General features: G+C 40.3%; 1 protein-coding gene across 4 annotated transcripts in view; it reads right to left on the minus strand.

The window, feature by feature from the left end:
* Positions 1 to 16,235, minus strand: part of epn3a (epsin 3a) — a 36,889-nt gene extending 20,654 nt beyond the window's left edge. Inside the window, exons 1-3 of one of the 4 annotated variants that reach the window (XM_062036505.1) lie at positions 15,986 to 16,235; positions 8,218 to 8,923; positions 55 to 96 (exon numbers count right to left, since the gene is read on the minus strand). In XM_062036505.1, the coding sequence (XP_061892489.1) occupies positions 55 to 96; positions 8,218 to 8,785 (610 nt within the window). In that variant the 5' untranslated portion in view covers positions 8,786 to 8,923; positions 15,986 to 16,235. The remainder of the gene's footprint in view (positions 1 to 54; positions 97 to 8,217; positions 8,924 to 15,985) is intronic. The other 3 variants (XM_062036503.1, XM_062036506.1, XM_062036504.1) reach the window with 3 other exon arrangements.
* Positions 16,236 to 21,312: the final 5,077 nt, after the last annotated feature.

A 21,312-nucleotide genomic window follows, 5' to 3' on the forward strand; every position in this document is an offset into this window, starting at 1 on the left:
TTACACTTGCTTGATGGTTAAAAAAGTAAAGTCAAGTTTAACAGAAAACCTCACCTGGACATTGAATAACAGTTGTTTGATGGTGGTAGATTGACCCTGGAACAGATAATTTAAAATGTCCATGATTTCATACAGGGGAAACATGCTGAATGTGGCATCCATTTTGCTGTGTTTTTGACATAGGGTGGGCCTCATGTCTTCTGCACAATGCAGGTCAGCTGACTGTGACTGTGTACGGGACAATGACAGGAATGCACATGCCTGACAGTCAGCGGAGAATAAAAAGCACAACGCTCGCTGGGACTGAATGTTGCACATCAGACGAGGCAAATATAACATCCATATAACTAATATCCTCAATGACCATTTTGCACTGTGCCAAATGAATGTTTTCTCTTTAAATGTACACTCAAACATGTGACCTGTCCTGGAGCCCGGCACCACATTCTGGGAGCACTTGCATGCAGAGAGATGGAGCTTCACTTCTGTGTTTACATTACAGTTAAGTGCGTTGACAACATCAAATGTAGCTTGTTACTGTAACTGCTTTAGTGAGATAAGATGACAACTTAGCAGAAAGAAAAGTCGGTCGGGAGGAAGCTGAGAGGCACTTCATGGCCAAAAGTCACGTCGGTCTTAAAAACATGTCAAGACATCTCTTCTCAAACCAATCACACAAATCTGACTTCAAAATAAAAGTGCTACTCGTCACATCCGGTCCAACTACACCAGGGGTCACCAACGCGGTGCCCGCGGGCACCAGGTAGCCCGTAAGGACCAGATGAGTAGCCCGCTGGCCTGTTCTAAAAATAGCTCAAATAGCAGCACTTACCAGTGAGCTGCCTCTATTTTTTAAATTCTATTTATTTACTAGCAAGCTGGTCTCGCTTTGCTCGACATTTTTAATTCTAAGAGAGACAAAACTCAAAGAGAATTTGAATATCCAAGAAAATATTTTAAAGACTTGGTCTTCACTTGTTTAAATAAATTCATTATTTTTTTTACTTTGCTTCTTATAACTTTCAGAAAGACAATTTTAGAGAAAAAATACAACCTTAAAAATGATTTTAGGATTTTTAAACACATATACCTTTTTACCTTTTAAATTCCTTCCTCTTCTTTCCTGACAATTAAAATCAATGTTCAAGTAATTTTTTTTTTTTTTATTGTAAAGAATAATAAATACATTTTAATTTAATTCTTCATTTTAGCTTCTGTTTTTTCGACGAATAATATTTGTGAAATATTTCTTCAAACTTATTATGATTAAAATTCAAAAAAATTATTCTGGCAAATCTAGAAAATCCGTAGAATCAAATTTAAATCTTATTTCAAAGTCTTTTGAATTTCTTTTAAAATTTTTGTTCTGGAAAATCTAGAAGAAATAATGATTTTTCTTTGTTAGAAATATAGCTTGGTCCAATTTGTTATATATTCTAATAAAGTGCAAATTGGATTTTAACCTATTTAAAACATGTCATCAAAATTCTAAAATTAATCTTAATCAGGAAAAATTACTAATGATGTATGTGGGCTCTGTACCGAGGATGTCGTTGTGGCTTGTACAGCCCTTTGAGACACTTGTGATTTAGGGCTATATAAATAAACATTGATTGATTGATTGATTGATGTTCCATAAATTATTTTTTAAATTTTTTCAAAAAGATTCGAATTAGCTAGTTTTACTCTTCTTTTTTTTCGGTTGAATTTTGAATTTTAAAGAGTCGAAATTGGAGATAAACTATGTTTCAAAATTTAATTGTCATTTTTTTCGTGTTTTCTCCTCTTTTAAACCGTTCAATTAAGTGTAAATATCATTAATTATTAATAATAAATAACATAGAGTTAAAGGTAAATTGAGCAAATTGGCTATTTTTGGCAATTTATTTAAGTGTGTATCAAACTGGTAGCCCTTCGCATTAATCACTACCCAAGAAGTAGCTCTTGCTTTCAAAAAGGTTGGTGACCCCTGAACTACACTAACCAAAATGAAAAATGGTTGACATTACAATCATTCTTTGGTTATCAAAGATAATTAAAAGACTTCCTTGTGGTCTACATAACATGTAATCACCCTTGATCACCCCCTGGGAGGTGAGGGGAGCAGTGAGCAGCAGCGGTGGCCGCGCCCGGGAATCATTTTTGGTGATTTAACCCCCAATTCCAACCCTTGATGCTGAGTGCCAAGCAGGGAGGTAATGGCTCCCTTTTTTTATAGTCTTTGGTACGACTCGGCCGGGTTTGAACTCACAACCTACCCACCTCAGGGCGGACACTCTAACCACTAGGCCACTGAGTAGGTTTTTTTAGTTTTTAGTGCTTCCATATGGAAACTACCGACAGATATAAGTTTGAACTGTACGCTGTTTTGTATTAGAAACGGCAACAGCAAAATATGCACATGCATGTATGAGCCAGTCTGCCTCAGAACAAGAGGAATGGGAAAAAGAAGGAACTTATTGACTACAACGTCGGACTACAATTGAGGACTCGCGCAAAGCCCTTTGAATAGAACTTTACCATATATGGAGATATCCGCTGACGTCATATGTGGAAGAAAAACGTGGCAAATTCCACAGTTTGTTTGGAGGAAGCATGAAGGAAGTTTTAGAAATATCGCTGCAATGCCTTCAATGGTTTGATTTCACATTTTCAAGACTTATGCAGATCCCAAATACACAAAAACAGGTACAAGTAGGTAGGAAAAGTTGGTTTTGTGTAATAGGTACCTTTTGGGGTGGGCCTCTTTGGTTGTCAAAGATGTTTTGTAATGTAATCTGTGATATTTATACCTAAATATATGCTAGGGGGGAATTGTTCTTGCAGGCTGAAATATTATGTTTATTCTTTTATAACATGTTCTAGTTGATAGTCCTCCATTACAGAATGTTTAGCAGGCTGAATAATAGACTTTATTAATAAAAACAGAAGTTTAAGACATTTTCATGCAGCGATATGAATACCATTAACCTGTACAATATCAGAAGCGTATATTCAGGTAGAAATATCACAGATTACACCTTTGACAATCAAACAATGATATAAAAAAAAATCCACATTTTGAGTTAACGTGCAAAACTGGTATGTAAAACGGAAGTGTAGCTCCTCTTCGCTGAATGCAAGTGCTTCTACAGCAGGAATTGAAATTCTGTCAGGGATACACCAACGCATTGTAGGTAATTATTTTTATTGTCATTAAAAGCCTGTTTTGTCCAGTTTGTGTTAAGCTATTTAAAAAAGCATAATGTTAAATCACAAAAAACTTGAAAATGATCTGTCTATGGTACACTTATTAATGATGTAAAATTATATCTGTCTGCGATTATAGCGATTAATTTCGAGTTAAATATGAATAAAAAGTGATTAATCGTTATTAAAAAAAATTAAATTATTTGACAGCTCTAAATTATTATAATATTATTATTATTGTATTATCATTAGTGCATCTTCTGAGGCTTAAAGGGGAACTGCCCTTTTTTTGCAATGTTGCCTATTATTCACAATCCATATATAAGACAAGAACACATATGTTTTTATTTTATTGAAGCATTCTTAATAGTAAATAAATGCGATCAAAAGTCACCTTACAATGGAACTAATGGGAGTCGCTCGATTCTGCTCTTTAAAAAACATCCAAACACCTCCATTAAGGTTTTATATACATGCTGTAAGTATATATGTAATATAGTAACAGGCACATTTATTAGAACATTTAATAATTTATGTATTTTGGTCATTTAAAAATTCATTTAAAAAGACGCCTCACAACTTTCGCTTTTTTCTTCGACATCACAAAATTTCTACTCACTGCAGACTTCATGAGAGCCAACACACATAATAAAACATCACTTACTGTACAATCTGCTGTCATTAGGATGCCGACTGATAGAATCTTCTTATAGTCCCATTTAGATGAAGAATAAGTCATAATCCTCGAGAGGAAAAGGGGGGGGGGGGGGGGGGGGGTGGAACCAAGCATCTTATTTTATCTTTCTCGTCAATTCCAGGTCTAAATTGGCTATCAACTTGTCGTAATACGTCCTTATCCTCCTACTATCAAGGTGAGAGGCATGATTTATGATCGAGAATTAACTTTCACCAGCCCAAAGGCGAGGAAGCAGCTCACCACTCGATGGTGTCAACAAAGCCACACAAGCTAGTGACCAAGGCGCCGCTGGAAATAGTTTGTTTATAATAACATTATTACTACTACTTAGTTAATATTCAAGTCACCAAATGTAATTGGCGTATTGTTGGCGATTTTTGGATGGGAAGGCGGAAAAGATGACCTCCCTTTGGCTCCTTTGTAAGCAGACTTTTATTTACCAGTTAGAATGCATTGAAAATAAATACATCTGTTTTTCATAATAATTGTGAACGATACGCTAAATTCCAAAAACAACGTTTTTTTTAAATACATTCTAAATACTAAATAAATACAATCAAAAGTCTGCTTACAATGTAACGTCTGAGAGTTGCTCTATTCTGCCTATAAAGCCCTTAAAAACATCCATTAATGTTTTATATACATCATTTAAGTATATATGTAATGTAGTAACAGGCACTTTTATAATCACATTTAATATTTACATATTTTGCTCATCTTAATTTAAAATTGTTTTCAACTCCTATCACTGATTATTACTCACTGCAGACTTTATAAACATAATAAAACATCACTTACTGTACACGCTCTGCTGTCATTAGGATGCCGACTGCTAGAATGTTCATATATTCCCATTTAGATGAAGAATGACTCCTCGTGAAGAAAAGGGGGGTGAAACCAACCGTCATTTCTCGCCATTCCCGGGTCTAAATTGGCTGTCAAAGTGTACCAACTTGTCGGAATATGTCTTTGTCCCTCTGTTATCCAGGTGAGATGCATGATTTATAATCTACAATAAAGTTTGACGAGCAAGGAAATGAGGAAGCAGCTGATCGATCGATCGATCACGTCAACATTGGCACCCGAGCTCGTGATCACGGCGCCGCTATAAATAGTTTGTCTGCGTTAGCGCTTATAATAACCACTGTTTCCCATAAACTGCCAAGATACCTGTGGCGGTGGGGGCGTGGCTATGGGCGTGGTCACCATGACATCATCGAGTAATTTGCATAATTTACTACAATGATATGATTTTCTCTAAAAAGGCTCAAAAAATGTATACTTACTAATTAATAACAGTTTCGTTTTAAACGTCCATCCATTTTACAATATAATTACAACACTTTATGTACATATTTACATACAGATTTGAACAATAAGTTATTCACTGAAATATATTTATTAATTGTGGTTCTTACAAAAAATATATCTTATAAAATATAAAAGCTAAAATGTCTCTTAAAGCTCTGCCCCTTTAATTAGTGCATGCTAAATAATTTAACTTTAGCCTACTACTACAACCATATTATTTACCAGCAACATAAAGTGAAACAGAGGCAGAGGTGTCCTGCCACAGTCAGTAACAAATAAACAGAAAACAGTAGTGGTCAAATACAAATAAGGCAACAAGAGAAGTATCCTACACTTCTCTTTTGTAAAGTAAATCTGAACAGCCTATATGGGCATCTACATCAACTATATGATTTGCCTGAGAAGCTGGACAGGACAAAAAAATATATATACAAAAAAATTAAAATCTATTTGTGGCGGACGTAATTTTTTCGTGGCGGGCCGCCACAAATAAATGAATGTGTGGGAAACACTGATAACAATATCACTAATACTTGTTAATATTCAAGTCAGGAAATGTAAATGGAGTATTGTTGGCGGTTTTTAGATGTTTTTTTCTTGGGTTTTATGGGTGGAATAGAGGATATCCAATTGGCCGCGCTGTAAGCGGACTTTTATTTACGTTTAGGAGTTAGAATGCATTAAAAAAAAATACATCTGTCGTCATGTCTTTCGTAATGATTGTGAACGATAGGCAAAACTCCCCCAAAAAACGCAGTTCCCCTTTTACATTACAGTAGTACTTCAGTTTTCCGTTAATAATCCGTTTCAAAAGGTCCAATGACGATTTAATAGAATAAAGTTGGAATGGTATGGTATGGTAAAACTTTTCTCCATAAGAAATCATGCAAATCCAATCAATGGGTTACAGACACCTAAAGATACAGCATCAACACAAAACACCTTTTAGAGAAAACACTTATTAGAGCCAGTTAAAATAATCTATTTCATTGATTGTGGATCAAAATCTTTTAAAGGCCTACTGAAAGCCACTACTACCGACCACGCAGTCTGATAGTTTATATATCAATGATGAAATCTTAACATTGCAACACATGCCAATACGGCCGGGTTAACTTATAAAGTGACATTTTAAATTTCCCGCTAAACTTCCGGCTGAAAACATCTTTGGATGATGACGTATGCGCGTGACGTAGCCAGTGAAACAGAAGTATCGGTACCCCATTGTATCCAATACAAAATAGCTCTGTTTTCATCTCAAAATTCCATGAAGACGGCAAAGAAGAAAGTTGTAGGTGGGATCGGTGTATTAGCGGCGGACTACAGCAACACAACCAGGAGGACTTACTTGGATAGCAGACGCGCTAGCCGCCGCTAGCCGCCGCTAGCCGCCGCTAGCCGCCGCTAGCCGCCGCTAGCCGCCGCTAGCCGCCGCTAGCCGCCGCTAGCCGCCGCTAGCCGCCAACCGCACGGATGATCGGGTGAAGTCCTTCGTCGCGCCGTCGATCGCTGGAACGCAGGTGAGCACGGGTGTTGATGAGCAGATGAGGGCTGGCTGGCGTAGGTGGAGCGCTAATGTTTTTAGCATAGCTCTGTGAGGTCCCGTTACTAAGTTAGCTTCAATGGCGTCGTTAGCAACAGCATTTTTAAGCTTCGCCAAGCTGGAAAGCATTAACCGTGTATTTATAAGTTCATGATTTAATAGTATTGTTGATTTTCTGTCTATCCTTCCAGTCAGGGGTTTATGTATTTTGTTTCTATCTGCATTTGAGACCGATGCTATCACGTTAGCTCCATAGTTAAGTTAGCTTCAATGGCGTCGTTAGCAACAGCATTGTTAACCTTCGCCAGGCTGGAAAGCATTAACCGTGTATTTACATGTCCATGGTTTAATAGTATTGTTGATATTCTGTCTATCCTTCCAGTCAGTGGTTTATGTATTTTGTTTCTATATGCAGTTAAGCACGATGCTATCACGTTAGCTCTGTAGCTAAAGTGTTTCGTCGATGTATTGTCGTGGAGATAAAAGGCACTGAATGTCCATTTTGCGTTCTCGACTCTCATTTTCAAGAGGATATAGTATCCGAGGTGGTTTAAAATACAAATCCGTGATCCACAATAGAAAAAGGAGAGAGTGTGGAATCCAATGAGCCAGCTTGTACCTAAGTTACGGTCAGAGCGAAAAAAAGATGTCTTGCACTGCATTCTAGTCCGTCACTCTAACGTTCCTCATCCACGAATCTTTCATCCTCGCTCAAATTAATGGGGTAATCGTCGCTTTCTCGGTCCGAATCGCTCTCGCTGCATTGAAAACAATAGGAACATATGAGGAGGCGATCAACTGACTACGTCACGCTACTTCCGGTAGGGGCAAGGCTTTTTTTTTTTAATCAGAGACCAAAAGTTGCGAACTTTGTCGTCGTTGTTCTCTACTAAATCCTTTCAGCAAAAATATGGCAATATCGCGAAATGATCAAGTATGACACATAGAATGCATCTGCTATCCCCGTTTAAATAAAAAAAAATTCATTTCAGTAGGCCTTTAAGGCGCCATTCACATTGACGTCCCACTGGGGTGAGTTTTTCCTTGCCCGTATGTGGGCTCTGTACCGAGGATGTCGTTGTGGCTTGTGCAGCCCTTTGAGACACTTGTGATTTAGGGCTATATAAATAAACATTGATTGATTGATTGATAATGTTATTAACTATTTGAATGTTTGTGTTGCTTGCTGCTGAGTATTCATTACATCAGGGGCGCAAATGGGAGTTTTGAACTTGGGCACCACATTCCATGAAACGTGGGCAACAAACTAGTTTGTTAAACGCAATGTTTGGCCGTACAACAACCGAGACGGAACACTAAAACAATGCAAAACTTTTGGTGAAATTTTCATTGACAACTAAATCCCACCAAAAGTTTGTCCCAACACTCACCTGATCCTGATCTACACTAATATACCCCTCCTTTTTGGACTCTTGGGTGACTGTTTAGAGGGCCAATCAAAGAGGATGCTACTCACAATGCACAGAGGAAGGTGAGCTCCTGGACGGGTACGTCCCGTAATGGCTGGAGTGGCTTCCCGGGTACGGAGGAGGCAGATCTCCAAAGGAATAATGGACCCCCACCATACGCGACTTGGTTTTCAACGCCTGGCTCCTCTCCTTTTTCAGCTTTTCTGGGTCCTTCAGCAGAGAAACCAGATTCTTGGCCTTCTCGCGTATGTGCTGCCCTTGGTCCTGTCCGTCTCGGTCTACGTACTGGAAATCTTTCAGGGTCTGAATGGAGTAGATGTTGTCCCGGCACTCCTGCGCCACACGTTCCGAGCCCGTTTTGACCAGGTAGTCCATCAGGCCAAGCGCCTTGTACACGTGGCGCCAGTTTTTCCCGTGGTCGTTGAGCCGCCTCCACAATATACCCATGACCTCGGTGAAGGCCATCATGTTGTAGGTCAGGTCAGCAATTTCCGCCATCAGCGAGCTGGAGGGGCCCCACGGGTCGTTGGAGGTGGCTTCTCGCACCTTGATCTCGGCCTCCGTGTAGCTGTTGACCACATTTTTCATCTGCCGGCGAATCGATGAGGTCGTCATGGTGTCTGTGGTTATTTACACAGGTGCTCCGGTGGGGGAAAAAACTGGGGATTTCGTTAAAAAGTGTCTTCAGAAAAAAAATTAGAAAAATCCAACGTCCAGGTGTTTGCAACTTCAGTGACAACCACAAGGGTGTTCCTGTGGAAGAAGAAGACAACTGATTAGGTGCTTAAGACAAAAGTACTGTGACGGTTGGATCTTTCTACCAGAGTCTAACTGTAAATATCATTTAATTCAGTGTTTTTCAACCACTGTCTGGTGGGCCGTGATACACAGTCTGGTGTGCCGTGAGATACAGTCTGGTGTGCCGTGAGATACAGTCTGGTGTGCCGTGAGATACAGTCTGGTGTGCCGTGATACACAGTCTGGTGTGCCGTGAGATACAGTCTGGTGTGCCGTGAGATACAGTCTGGTGTGCCGTGAGATACAGTCTGGTGTGCCGTGAGATACAGTCTGGTGTGCCGTGAGATACAGTCTGGTGGGCCGTGATACACAGTCTGGTGTGCCGTGAGATACAGTCTGGTGTGCCGTGAGATACAGTCTGGTGTGCCGTGATACACAGTCTGGTGTGCCGTGATACACAGTCTGGTGTGCCGTGAGATACAGTCTGGTGTGCCGTGAGATACAGTCTGGTGTGCCGTGAGATACAGTCTGGTGTGCCGTGAGATACAGTCTAGTGTGCCGTGATACACAGTCTGGTGTGCCGTGGGAGATAATCTAGTTTCACCTATTTGGGTTAAAAATATGTTTTGCAAAGCAGTAATTATAGTCTGCAAATGATGTGTTGTTGTTGAGTGTCGGTGCTGTCTAGAGCTCGGCAGAGTAACCGTGTAATACTCTTCCATATCAGTAGGTGGCAGCCGGTAGCTAATTGCTTGGTAGATGTGGGAAACAGCGGCAGGCAGTGTGCAGGTAAAAAGGTGTCTAATGCTTAAACCACAAATAAACAAAAAGGTGAGTACCCCTAAGAAAAGGCCTTGAAGCTTAGGGAAGGCTATGCAAAACTGAACTGGCTACAAAGTAAAGAAAAACAGAATGCTGGACGACAGCAAAGACTTACTGTGGAGCAAAGACGGCGTCCACAATGTACATCCGAACATGACATGACAATCAACAATGTCCCCACAAAGAAGGATAAAAACAACTGAAATATTCTTGATTGCTAAAACAAAGCAGGTGCGGGGAATATCGCTCAAAGGAAGACATGAAACTGCTACAAGAAAATACCAACAAAACAGGAAAAGCCACCAAAATAGGAGCGCAAGACACTACACACAGGAAAACAGCAAAAAAAGTCCAAATAAGTCACGGTGTGATGTGACAGGTGGTGACAGTATACCTACTTTGAGACAAGAGCTATAGTGATGCATGCTTGGTTATGGTTTGAATTCATATTCAACAATTGCGAGGACAAATTTGTATTGTCAATATCGATTTACATTTTTTAATGATTTCTGCTTCTGATTTTTTCAATGAAAAAAAATGTGCCTTGGCTCCAAAAAGGTTGCAAAACACTGTCTTAGGCTAGGCCGGCCCGTGGCATAGGCCGTATAGGCAAATGCTAAGGGTGCCGTCCATCAGGGGGCGCCACGCCAGTGCCACAAATGTTGGAGGAAAAAAAAAAAAAAGTTGGTACTATTATTTCTAAATATATAAAATAATCCCACGTTAATTAAAATGCAAAGTAAAGCCTATTTAATAGAAATATTATTTGTTACAACATTACGCCCCCCCACCCACCGGCATGGTGCGCCCCCTCCCTTCCCATATCATGACTCTTTTTGGACGTCACCACATAAAAAAAATCAACACAAGATGTCAAAACGGCCAAAACTGTCAGGTGCCCAGGGGAGAAAAGAAGAGGAGAAACGAGAAAAAGACAGAGGTAGCAGGTAGGTAACGTTAGCCTACATGAAATGTCTGTTACAGAATGTGATAGTAACCTCACCTGGCTTTTTAGCATTAAGCTAATGTTACATGATTCTGCAATTGCTAATCAATAAATAGCTAGTTCTGTTTTAACGTCGGGTTAATATTGTGGCGGGGGCTAAATTGTTATGGAAAATAATAATGTAACGTTAGGTAATTGCAGTACTCCCTGGTGTACAGTAATTTGTAAGTCATTCTAGTTAATGCAATATTAAAAAGCACAAATAGAGAACTCTGTAGGATCCCCTTTTTTTGTAATATAGTTGTTAAAGTCATACTGGTTTGATATCTTGTTTTGTGCAGTGCCTTATTTATATTGTATTTTTAATTTATTTTATGCAACTTGTTGACACGTTTTATTTTGTGTTTATGTATGTAAAAAATATTGTATTTCATATATTCATTTTTTATTTTTTTGTATTTTATTTATCCATATATTTTTTTTATCTTGTTAACTATTCTGATTGTTAATTTGCTTTCTTTAAGTAAAAAAAAAAGTCAAAGACAAAGCTATTCGGTTTCTTGTGAGTATATACACTTCACTGCCGATGTGGGGGGGCGCCACCTAAAATCTTGCCTAGGGCGCCAGATTGGTTAGGGCCGGGCCTGGTCTTAGGCGATATCAATGCTGACTGAGCAGTTTGTTTCTTACCACTATTACAACATCGGTTCTGTTGCTGCTCATTTGTGGCTTACACTACACTTGTAAATACATTACCATACAGTAAAAAAAAGCTGTTTTCTTTTCCATTCTTTCATTCGGACCAAAGCATTATTCAAAGTTAAGATGTTATACAACGATGACATTTCTAAAATACGCGGCTCTCTGAATTCAACGCCCCAGTGTTTAGTGGTTGAGGATTGTAAATGACTGGGCTATAATTAGAATCCTAATGAAGGGCCCGGCTCGGTTAATGAATTGATGGACAAAATGTGTCCCAGGAGATCAAATTTTCACCCTTGCCATTTTTATTTTACAAGCCGCAGTCATTGTCGCTGTGCAACTGCGCCAAGAAACACAACACCCGAGCTGGTCATTCTTCGGAACAACGCTGAGTAATTGTGTTGCGAAACAACGCGTTGTTTCCAAGCTCAGTCATTGTTCACAGTTTCCTTCCGTGAAAAAGGTAAGTGGTGTACAGTCCAATGCCAAACCCCAGTTCAGGAACTAGGTGAAATATGTTGCTGTAACCTTACTGGTGTCAATCAGGATACGACTGATGACGATCCACTTTCAATTCCAAATAGGCCTACTAGCCTCAACATTAGCTCCAAAAAATGGTAGTAATTATTTCAAATGCCTGTCAAAATGATGACATGTCCTTAAAATGATACCGGTCTTAATGAAAAATAGTTTTATTGTTGGCCATTTAGCTAGCTTAGCCTAATACCTAGCAAGAACAACTTTGTAGAGGACCGTAATAAACTCTGAATTTTTCTTTCAGGGCTATGTTTGATTTATTTTTTACATTCTTTGTCTGAGTCACAATTGCATAAATAAAATGTATATTCCCATAGACATGTTCTAAGGGTACTCAGCATGGAGCGCTACTGCCTTCTGGCGCTGACGAGACGCGGGGCCGCCATCTTGGAGTGGTGATACGCTCCACTCAGTGCAATTCATTTGGCTGGAGCAATGAACATTTAATTCATTTTACCTCACTGAATACCACTGATTTTCACGCGCTTTTTTGTCATACGTGTGATAAAAGACACATGTTTTATTATTCATAGTTTGCTTAACAGTAATAGAATATTCTTATATGCTATAAGTGACCAGACGTCCGAGATCGAAACTGGGAATATAATCCCAGAGAAGGGTCAGCTATTTTGAAGTTGAAGAAACAATATGATTAGGTTATATATACATGCGTATATCCTACATAAACAATGTATGAATACATTAGATATCTATATATCGTATAGACTGTATCTCTGTTGAGAGTTTATTCTGTCTTGACACTTTGTATTGATATTTTCTATTACATTCTTCCCTTAAATGATCATGTTTACAGTGATTGTTTTATATGTATTTTTTATGTATGTCGCTTTGGATAAAAGCGTCTGCCAAATACTTGAACATAAACATATATAAACACCTGAAAGTCTTTATATCAGCTAAATCCACCAATCTGTTTCACCGGATTCAGAATAAAACCAAATTCTGTCTTACCCAACAATGTTAGTATTTGAATATTGTTACTTTGAAGACTTACTCCTGGTTACAATTATACTGTTAAGAAAGTATTGTCTTATACTTTGTCTAAAATGAGAATGCATCATAATCAGTGGCGGCTGGTGAATTTTGTTTTAGGTGGGGCTGAAAGTTTGTAAACCAAACCCCCATATATTACCCCAGCCCCCTACACAATCTGGACTGTGGTCCTAACTTTTACCCCTGTTGGCTTTTACAATCTTTATCTTCATCATTTATTTCAACATTTTGTTATTAAGGGTATGACATTTTTAAATGTAATTCATTTCATTGACAAGCAATTCTATTATGGCAGTGGTTTTTAACCTGGGTTCAATCGAACCCTAGGGGTTCGGTGAGTCGGCCTCAGGGGTTTGGCGGAGCCTCCGCCACGGAGGTAAAAACACATCCGACTTGTCGTGTAAATAAAAACTTCTCCCTATCAGCGTATTATGGATACCCCCAAACAATGTTCCCTCTAATTTTCCATCTGATTTGCAAAGGAAGAGAATACACAGTACAGTACATATTCCGTACAATTGACCACTAAACGGTAACACTTGAATACGTTTTTCAACTTGTTTAAGTCGGGGTCCACGTTAATCAATTCATGGTAAGGTGTGTAATTTGTTGTGAGTTCATGCACTGTGTTGGTTTTGTTCTTTGAACAAGGTGATGATCATTTTGTGCACCAGTAAAAAAACATACAACTTTTTCTTGAATTTGAAATATATATATATATATATTTTTCACTAAAGAAGGGTTCGGTGAATGCGCATATGAAACTGGTGGGGTTCGGTACCTCCAACAAGGTTAAGAACCACTGGTTTATGGCCATACTCTTGTTTGCTAGCGGCTACGATTTCAGTACTATTGAAGATCTTTGCTCCTTCTCAACTCTGTGGTAATATTCTTCTCACAAAATACAACGTTAATGTTAAATCCTACTTGTGAAAAGTAATCCCCCAATTCCTATTTTCAACAGTCCGCTCATTTGAGCAGGAAAACGCTGAACACCATCTTTGTTTTCTACCTGTCAACTGTCAGTTTAGCATCTTTGTTTTCTACCTGTCAACTGTCAGTTTAGCATCTTTGTTTTCTACCTGTCAACTGTCAGTTTAGCATCTTTGTTTTCTACCTGTCAACTGTCAGTTTAGCATCTTTGTTTTCTACCTGTCAACTGTCAGTTTAGCATCTTTGTTTTCTACCTGTCAACTGTCAGTTTAGCATCTTTGTTTTCTACCTGTCAACTGTCAGTTTAGCATCTTTGTTTTCTACCTGTCAACTGTCAGTTTAGCATCTTTGTTTTCTACCTGTCAACTGTCAGTTTAGCATCTTTGTTTTCTACCTGTCAACTGTCAGTTTAGCATCTTTGTTTTCTACCTGTCAACTGTCAGTTTAGCATCTTTGTTTTCTACCTGTCAACTGTCAGTTTAGCATCTTTGTTTTCCACCTGTCAACTGTCAGTTTAGCATCTTTGTTTTCTACCTGTCAACTGTCAGTTTAGCATCTTTGTTTTCTACCTGTCAACTGTCAGTTTAGCATCTTTGTTTTCTACCTGTCAACTGTCAGTTTAGCATCTTTGTTTTCTACCTGTCAACTGTCAGTTTAGCATCTTTGTTTTCTACCTGTCAACTGTCAGTTTAGCATCTTTGTTTTCTACCTGTCAACTGTCAGTTTAGCATCTTTGTTTTCTCCCTGTCAACTGTCAGTTTAGCATCTTTGTTTTCTACCTGTCAACTGTCAGTTTAGCATCTTTGTTTTCTACCTGTCAACTGTCAGTTTAGCATCTTTGTTTTCTACCTGTCAACTGTCAGTTTAGCATCTTTGTTTTCTACCTGTCAACTGTCAGTTTAGCATCTTTGTTTTCTACCTGTCAACTGTCAGTTTAGCATCTTTGTTTTCTACCTGTCAACTGTCAGTTTAGCATCTTTGTTTTCTACCTGTCAACTGTCAGTTTAGCATCTTTGTTTTCTACCTGTCAACTGTCAGTTTAGCATCTTTGTTTTCTACCTGTCAACTGTCAGTTTAGCATCTTTGTTTTCTACCTGTCAACTGTCAGTTTAGCATCTTTGTTTTCTACCTGTCAACTGTCAGTTTAGCATCTTTGTTTTCTACCTGTCAACTGTCAGTTTAGCATCTTTGTTTTCTCCCTGTCAACTGTCAGTTTAGCATCTTTGTTTTCTCCCTGTCAACTGTCAGCTTAGCATCTTTGTTTTCCACCTGTCAACTGTCAGTTTAGCATCTTTGTTTTCTACCTGTCAACTGTCAGTTTAAGCTGCTCGCCGGCTCCTCATCACCACTTCAAGATGGTGGCCCAATTTCTCGCGTCACAGCAGCTAATGCTGCGTCTACTTGTAACATGTCTATGGCTGCTAATTAGCAAACACGGGAAAACAAAAATGCGACGCTTTTTCTTCCCACTTTTTTTTTCTTTCTATTAAGCGATATTAGTTCTTTTTTTCCGAGTAAAGAAGATATGTTAGATACTTTTGAAACATATTGGATCTCCTTGTAATCTAAGGTGTGTAGCCTTGTTTACATACTTCACTATTTTGTTCGGCAAGTTGTTGGCCGCCAAACCGTCAACATTAAACCGTCAACATTTAACGACACACGGCGAGAGTTCGCCAGTCGGTTACCTGCCGTCACGCGATGACGTCACGGAACTTCAGGTGAAAGCACTTCCTGTTATTTCGCCGACTCATGCACACACATTAACTGCCATACATCTCAAATATATATTTGTTCGGGACATTTAGAATTTTGAGCGCAATACCATGACTTACAAGTATGTCTACACGGTTTATTGACATAAACAAACTAGCTCCTCGCTACTGTAGAAGTCGCATATTAGGGTTTATACCGGTTATAATTTTACCCACAATGCACTTTTAGTCTCCCCGATAATTCCCACAAGAATGTCTTTATATGACGTCGCGTCAAATGGGTCGATGAGGTAAAACTTCACCACCATGACTCAGCATTTTGTGTTAATCTTCCAAAAAAAAAAAAGTTACACCGTCAACTTTGAGAAAAAGACCATTTTCTTATGTGAGCTTCCGCCTTCCTCTTACCTTCATGACTTGGCAGCGTCACGCTCCCAAACTGACGACCACGACGACGACGAGGAGAATGTGGCTGCTGCAAGAACACCGAAATGTGCCTCCGCCTCTCCGAATGTCCTGACCGGACACAAATAGTTCTCTAGGTCCCAACGTAGAAGGACTAGAACCCTGACCCTACTTCGTAGAGGAAGCCGAGCTGAGAGCAGACTGGTCTGGCAGGACTGGAACACATCAGAGTGGAGGCTGGCCTGCACACAATTAACCCTTTCACCGCCTCATGCAACACTCAGGTCATAACATTAGGTACACCATAACCCTTTCACCGCCTCATGCAACACTCAGGTCATAACATTAGGTACACCATAACCCTTTCACCGCCTCATGCAACACTCAGGTCATAACATTAGGTACACCATAACCCTTTCATCGCCTCATGCAACACTCAGGTCATAACATTAGGTACACCATAACCCTTTCATCGCCTCATGCAACACTCAGGTCATAACATTAGGTACAACATAACCCTTTCACTGCCTCATGCAACACTCAGGTCATAACATTAGGTACAACATAACCCTTTCACTGCCTCATGCAACACTCAGGTCATAACATTAGGTACAACATAACCCTTTCACCGCCTCATGCAACACTCAGGTCATAACATTAGGTACACCATAACCCTTTCACCGCCTCATGCAACACTCAGGTCATAACATTAGGTACACCATAACCCTTTCATCGCCTCATGCAACACTCAGGTCATAACATTAGGTACACCATAACCCTTTCACCGCCTCATGCAACACTCAGGTCATAACATTAGGTACACCATAACCCTTTCATCGCCTCATGCAACACTCAGGTCATAACATTAGGTACACCATAACCCTTTCACTGCCTCATGCAACACTCAGGTCATAACATTAGGTACACCATAACCCTTTCACCGCCTCATGCAACACTCAGGTCATAACATTAGGTACACCATAACCCTTTCACCGCCTCATGCAACACTCAGGTCATAACATTAGGTACACCATAACCCTTTCACCGCCTCATGCAACACTCAGGTCATAACATTAGGTACACCATAACCCTTTCACCGCCTCATGCAACACTCAGGTCATAACATTAGGTACACCATAACCCTTTCACCGCCTCATGCAACACACAGGTCATAACATTAGGTACAACATAACCCTTTCACCGCCTCATGCAACACTCAGGTCATAACATTAGGTACACCATAACCCTTTCACCGCCTCATGCAACACTCAGGTCATAACATTAGGTACACCATAACCCTTTCACTGCCTCATGCAACACTCAGGTCATAACATTAGGTACACCATAACCCTTTCACTGCCTCATGCAACACACAGGTCATAACATTAGGTACAACATAACCCTTTCACCGCCTCATGCAACACTCAGGTCATAACATTAGGTACACCATAACCCTTTCATCGCCTCATGCAACACTCAGGTCATAACATTAGGTACACCATAACCCTTTCACTGCCTCATGCAACACACAGGTCATAACATTAGGTACAACATAACCCTTTCACTGCCTCATGCAACACTCAGGTCATAACATTAGGTACACCATAACCCTTTCACCGCCTCATGCAACACTCAGGTCATAACATTAGGTACACCATAACCCTTTCACTGCCTCATGCAACACACAGGTCATAACATTAGGTACACCATAACCCTTTCATCGCCTCATGCAACACTCAGGTCATAACATTAGGTACACCATAACCCTTTCACTGCCTCATGCAACACACAGGTCATAACATTAGGTACAACATAACCCTTTCACCGCCTCATGCAACACTCAGGTCATAACATTAGGTACACCATAACCCTTTCATCGCCTCATGCAACACTCAGGTCATAACATTAGGTACACCATAACCCTTTCACTGCCTCATGCAACACACAGGTCATAACATTAGGTACAACATAACCCTTTCACTGCCTCATGCAACACTCAGGTCATAACATTAGGTACACCATAACCCTTTCACCGCCTCATGCAACACTCAGGTCATAACATTAGGTACACCATAACCCTTTCATCGCCTCATGCAACACTCAGGTCATAACATTAGGTACACCATAACCCTTTCACCGCCTCATGCAACACTCAGGTCATAACATTAGGTACACCATAACCCTTTCACCGCCTCATGCAACACTCAGGTCATAACATTAGGTACACCATAACCCTTTCACTGCCTCATGCAACACTCAGGTCATAACATTAGGTACACCATAACCCTTTCACTGCCTCATGCAACACTCAGGTCATAACATTAGGTACACCATAACCCTTTCACCGCCTCATGCAACACTCAGGTCATAACATTAGGTACACCATAACCCTTTCACCGCCTCATGCAACACTCAGGTCATAACATTAGGTACACCATAACCCTTTCACCGCCTCATGCAACACTCAGGTCATAACATTAGGTACAACATAACCCTTTCACTGCCTCATGCAACACTCAGGTCATAACATTAGGTACACCATAACCCTTTCACCGCCTCATGCAACACTCAGGTCACAACATTAGGTACAACATAACCCTTTCACCACCTCATGCAACACTCAGGTCATAACATTAGGTACACCATAACCCTTTCATCGCCTCATGCAACACTCAGGTCATAACATTAGGTACACCATAACCCTTTTACTGCCTCATGCAACACTCAGGTCATAACATTAGGTACAACATAACCCTTTCACCGCCTCATGCAACACTCAGGTCATAACATTAGGTACACCATAACCCTTTCATCGCCTCATGCAACACTCAGGTCATAACATTAGGTACACCATAACCCTTTCACTGCCTCATGCAACACACAGGTCATAACATTAGGTACAACATAACCCTTTCACTGCCTCATGCAACACTCAGGTCATAACATTAGGTACACCATAACCCTTTCACCGCCTCATGCAACACTCAGGTCATAACATTAGGTACACCATAACCCTTTCACTGCCTCATGCAACACACAGGTCATAACATTAGGTACAACATAACCCTTTCACTGCCTCATGCAACACTCAGGTCATAACATTAGGTACACCATAACCCTTTCACCGCCTCATGCAACACTCAGGTCATAACATTAGGTACACCATAACCCTTTCATCGCCTCATGCAACACTCAGGTCATAACATTAGGTACACCATAACCCTTTCACCGCCTCATGCAACACTCAGGTCATAACATTAGGTACACCATAACCCTTTCACCGCCTCATGCAACACTCAGGTCATAACATTAGGTACAACATAACCCTTTCACTGCCTCATGCAACACTCAGGTCATAACATTAGGTACACCATAACCCTTTCACCGCCTCATGCAACACTCAGGTCACAACATTAGGTACAACATAACCCTTTCACCACCTCATGCAACACTCAGGTCATAACATTAGGTACACCATAACCCTTTCATCGCCTCATGCAACACTCAGGTCATAACATTAGGTACACCATAACCCTTTTACTGCCTCATGCAACACTCAGGTCATAACATTAGGTACACCATAACCCTTTCACCGCCTCATGCAACACTCAGGTCATAACATTAGGTACACCATAACCCTTTCATCGCCTCATGCAACACTCAGGTCATAACATTAGGTACACCATAACCCTTTCACCGCCTCATGCAACACTCAGGTCATAACATTAGGTACACCATAACCCTTTCACCGCCTCATGCAACACTCAGGTCATAACATTAGGTACAACATAACCCTTTCACTGCCTCATGCAACACTCAGGTCATAACATTAGGTACACCATAACCCTTTCACCGCCTCATGCAACACTCAGGTCACAACATTAGGTACAACATAACCCTTTCACCACCTCATGCAACACTCAGGTCATAACATTAGGTACACCATAACCCTTTCATCGCCTCATGCAACACTCAGGTCATAACATTAGGTACACCATAACCCTTTTACTGCCTCATGCAACACTCAGGTCATAACATTAGGTACACAATTAACCCTTTCACCGCCTCATGCAACACTCAGGTCATAACATTAGGTACACCATAACCCTTTCACCGCCTCATGCAACACTCAGGTCATAACATTAGGTACACCATAACCCTTTCACCGCCTCATGCAACACTCAGGTCATAACATTAGGTACACCATAACCCTTTCACTGCCTCATGCAACACTCAGGTCATAACATTAGGTACACCATAACCCTTTCATCGCCTCATGCAACACTCAGGTCATAACATTAGGTACACCATAACCCTTTCACTGCCTCATGCAACACACAGGTCATAACATTAGGTACAACATAACCCTTTCACAGCCTCATGCAACACTCAGGTCATAACATTAGGTACACCATAACCCTTTCACCGCCTCATGCAACACTCAGGTCATAACATTAGGTACAACATAACCCTTTCACTGCCTCATGCAACCCCAAAACTCAAAATTGCACTCTAGCGCCCCCTAGGAAGAAAACAGACACAACTGCCTGTAACTTCCAGTAGGAATGTCATAGAGACATGAAACAAAAACCTCTATGTAGGTCTCACTTAGACCTAGATTTCATACACTGACATCCTTCAGCAAAAATCAACAGGAAGTTGGCAATTCCCCCTTCAAAACAAAAGTTTTGTAAAAACAGTCACCTTTGCCTATTGGAGCTATAATTTGACCCCCTTAACATGCTTCAAAACTCACCAAACTGGACACACACATGAGGACTGGCAAAAATTGTGATCTAATAAAAAACCCAACCCCAAAACTCAAAATTGCGCTCTAGCGCCCCCTAGGAAGAAAACACAGACAAAACTGCTCCTAGGAAGGAAACACAGACAAAACTGCCTGTAACTCCCAGTAGGAATGTCGTAGAGACATGAAACAAAAGCCTCTATGTAGGTCTCACTTCGACCTAGATTTCATTCACTGACAACCCCCAGCAAAAATCAACAGGAAGTTTGCAATTCCCCCTTCAAAACAAAAGTTTTGTAAAAACAGTCACCTTTGCCTATTGGAGCTATAATTTGACCCCCTTAACATGCTTCAAAACTCACCAAACTGGACACACACATCAGGACTGGCAAAAATTGCGATCTAATAAAAAACCCAACCCCAAAACTCAAAATTGCGCTCTAGCGCCCCCTAGGAAGAAAACACAGACAAAACTGCTCCTAGGAAGAAAACACAGTCAAAACTGCCTGTAACTCCCAGTAGGAATGTCGTAGAGACATGAAACAAAAGCCTCTATGTAGGTCTCACTTAGACCTAGATTTCA

Source organism: Entelurus aequoreus, linkage group LG25 (assembly GCF_033978785.1).
Source record: "Entelurus aequoreus isolate RoL-2023_Sb linkage group LG25, RoL_Eaeq_v1.1, whole genome shotgun sequence".
Lineage (NCBI taxonomy): Eukaryota > Metazoa > Chordata > Actinopteri > Syngnathiformes > Syngnathidae > Entelurus > Entelurus aequoreus.